Source organism: Poecilia formosa, unplaced genomic scaffold, assembly GCF_000485575.1.
Source record: "Poecilia formosa unplaced genomic scaffold, Poecilia_formosa-5.1.2 Scaffold63, whole genome shotgun sequence".
NCBI classification, from domain to species: domain Eukaryota; kingdom Metazoa; phylum Chordata; class Actinopteri; order Cyprinodontiformes; family Poeciliidae; genus Poecilia; species Poecilia formosa.
In genome coordinates, this window is record NW_006800002.1 from 443,158 (window position 1) to 446,922 (window position 3,765).

Genomic DNA, 3,765 nt, shown 5'->3' on the forward strand with positions numbered 1-3,765 from the left:
ACCAACCAACCAACCAACCAACAATATAACAATCTTTGAACATCTCATAGTTGATCATCAGCACTGACTAATCCATCATACAAAAAAAGAAATGCTTTTGCCGCCACTACATGCTCATCAAGACGTTGCTGCCCACCTATACCAACAAGTAAGGTAAGGAGATTGTCAATGAGTTGCAGACAAGCAGATCCTAATAACTCTAGAAAAGCTTTAGAGGTCCACAGCTCAGATGGACGGATCTGTTAATAAGCTATAAGCTATTAGTTATGGACTCCACAAATATGCTCTTTATGGATGAATGGTTTGAAGAAAGCCATTGTTTAAAGAAAGGGATATGGAGTCCCAGTTGCAGATTGAAAGCCAGTAAACATGCAAGGGTGCATTCACACCCGCCCTGTTTGGTCTGCTTTAATTAAACTCTGGTTTGTTTGCCTAGAAAGTCCAGTTCACTTTGGGAGGTATGTGTAATCAAACTCTGATGTGGACCAAGGAAAAGTAAACTCTGGTTTGACCTAAAATCCTCGATATCAATTCAGTTGAACTGAACTCCCGCCTGGTTCGAATGCGTACGTGAATGCCAAGTGGAGAAACCGCTCCAAAAGCAGGAAGCGGGCTATATATCTTAGGGCATTCTGGGTAAATACTTCCAAAACAGTCTTGCGCACACATGTTCTCTTGTCTTTTACCAAAAACAAGAGATTTCAGACTGCTGAAATCTTTTTGTTTACATTTTGAGAAGAAGGAAGTTGAGCTCAGTGTCTTCTTCAGAGGTTTTCTTGTTGTTTTATTTAGTGGTTCTTGGTGCAGCGCCACCACAGGCGAGGGGGAGAACAGAATTTTCAGTTTGGATCATTTGACACATTGGAGTGTGAAACCAAACCGCATCAGCTGAAAACGTAACAAATGTTGCAAATCCAGACCCCAATCGAGCCGAGTCTACTGAACGATCGAATGTAAAAACACCCTAAGGAATGTTCTGTGGTCTGATTGAGAGCAAAATGTTATTGTTTTTTTTTTTGTTGTTGTTGTTTTTTTTGGTTATTCAAAGTGCTAAGAGCAGTTTGAATAACCAAACTGCTCTTAGCTCTTGCCATCACTTTTCCATGTGGTGAAAAGTGATGGCAGTATAATGCTGTGGAGATGCTTTTTTTTCCAACAGGGTCCTAGAAAACAGATCAGTCCTGGAGGAAAATCTGTTCAAGGCTGCAAAAATACTTCAAACTGTGACCGACATTCATCTTACAAACATGTTTATGAACTCTTCCAGACAGACTTGAATCCAATGGAGAACCTGTAGGTAGACTTGAAAATTGCTCTTTGCTGATGCTCTCCATCAAATGTGAATGAACTTCTGCTGTTTTCCAAAGAAGAATGGGCAAAAGTTTCGGTGTCTGACAATACTCAAATTTCTTGCAGCTGTAATGGACTTAGAGAGACTAAGCACAATGGTATGCCACACTTTTCACATTTTAACTACTAAGATCCAGTTAAAAAAAGAAAAAAAGGATGCATCACCTGCTCTATCATACAAACATGTTCAGGTTTAGTAGTTTCAAGGCACTTTAAAAGGCATTTCTGATGGTTTTACTGGTGTATGCAGCTTTAATCTAATATGTATTTTATAAAACGCAACAAAGGAGCAGGTTACTCTGCATATTGAACATTAGAAAGACCAAATGCAATGGCTGCTGAAGTGGATTCTTGATATCTCCAGGTTTCCACCCCCCCTAGGGATATCAAGAAGACGCAGCAAAAATGAGAAACAGTTTAATTTCGCTATTATTTCAACCTCCTAATAATTGCGCAGTGGGGGCATGTAGTACTGTAATTCATTCTCATTAGAGCTTTTTTACTCTTCCTACTGAGGAGACAGTTATGCAGCTCATATGGCCAATTAAAGCACAGAATGAAAGAGACACTTCTCGGGACAAAAAAAAAGCCAACCACTAAGAGTGGGGTCTCGTGTGAATCTATCAGGAGGATATGGATATTAAAAGTTCTTCTTTTGTTTCATGGGATCGAAAACAAAAATTTGCGATTATTCCCCGCAAGATATAGCAAAAAATCAGAGAGAGTAGAACACGCTGGTTGAAATAGCTTTGTGACCCGTGCATAACTCATAAACTGCAGTGCGGCATCAGTTGTATTAATATCACACAGTGCATCCCAGTGTATCCTGCGCAGATGAATATTTAATTCCCACAGACCTACGGAGCCTGTTGTGCAAATTGAAGACGCGCCTCAAATGGCGCAACGTTCGCAACGACACAATCTGCAGGGCACGGCGGTGCCTCATGATGAACGGGTCTTAATTTTAAACATCTGGTTGTGACCGGGAGGAGCGCAAGCAGTGGACGCATTACACCAAAACAGAACACGCAGAGAGGAGGGTGTGTGTGTGTGTGTGTGTGTGTGTGTGTGTGTGTGTGTGTGTGTGTGTGTGTGTGTGTGTGTGTGTGTGTGTATGGATGGGGAGTTGGGGGGATCATCTCAACACCCTGCAGGGGGAGAGACTGAATCTGGAGCAAAACTTGAGACTTACCCCGTTTGAACATTTTGCAGGTCTGTGTCTGTATATGCGCTATTTGGTCCTGCGTCCTGCGCGTCTCATTGAGTCGTATATTCCAGGCTTTTGAAACTTGCGCTTTTCACTTTTTGGAGTCGATCGGAAGCGGATTCCCCCGGAGGGGAGGTGGACTGGTTGGTGGTGGGTCCGGTCGGGTGTAACAATGTCCGGCTGTCACTGCTCTGGTTCTCCGTGCGCTCCCGTGGATTCAGCACGGAGCCGCAGACTGCCGTGGGGGGTTTTTGACCAAAAAACCCCAATAAGCTCCTTTCTCCTGAGATAAAACAAAAATAAAAAATAAAATAAAAGTCCGACAAACCTCACTGGGAGGTTGCAAACGAGGGGACAGACAGATAGTTGCTGTGAAACCGGTGCAAATAAATCGGTTCTCCCAAGTCCAGCGTGTCAGGACGCACAGCAGAACCCCCCTCGCCCAACCAACTCCTTCCAGACCCGAATGACCGCACAGGCTTGCAGATCAGTTTTTTTTGTTTTTTTTCTTTGGTCAAGTGAGACCCCAGCACCACCACCACCAACAAAATCCAAATAAAACAAGCTGTTAAATGTCAGACGGCCATGCCCCGTATTCTCATCCAAAATCGCATCACAGTCGTCCGAACCTGTAATTATCATAAATTATGTGGATTCACATTGCGCCTTTGATGTCAGATTTCAGAGCTCATGACTCCTCAGAAATCATCCCTATCGATGTGGACTTTGATTCCGTCGCCTTTCTCAAAAGATCCCGCTCCTTCTCCCGGCTCTCACCTCTGCTTACATTTCTGACACCTTATCTGGGAAGATCTCTCGTCGGTCTCCAACTATGGATCAGATCGCTGCGCGCCTAGGGGAGGAAGGAAAGAGTGATACCGCCTCAGCCCCTCCACAGGGCAGCGCGCTGCTCCATCCCTCTTCACTGCCAAGTGTCCCTGTCTGCACCAGCCTGGGACGCATATTATCTGACTCTGGAGGTCCGCCTGACACATCTGAGATGGGGGAAAGAAAAATTATATATATAAAATAATAATAATAATAATAATAATAATAATAATAATAATAATAATAATAATAATAATAATAATAATAATAATAATAATAATAATAATAATAATAAAATAATTTATGTATAGTTTACTGTATATAATTTTATTTAGTATTTGTTGGTTAATGTTTCACTTTGATTTTTCGTCTAACTGATC

The 3,765-nt window shown here is 42.3% G+C and overlaps 1 protein-coding gene across 1 annotated transcript in view; it reads right to left on the reverse strand.

Annotated features, from left to right (window-relative positions):
• The window catches only part of rtn4rl1b (reticulon 4 receptor-like 1b), a 215,069-nt gene extending 211,522 nt beyond the window's left edge, over window positions 1-3,547 (reverse strand). The window contains exon 1 of the mRNA XM_007554345.2: window positions 2,543-3,547. Coding sequence (XP_007554407.1) covers window positions 2,543-2,555 — 13 coding nt within the window. The 5' untranslated portion in view covers window positions 2,556-3,547. The remainder of the gene's footprint in view (window positions 1-2,542) is intronic.
• Window positions 3,548-3,765: the final 218 nt, after the last annotated feature.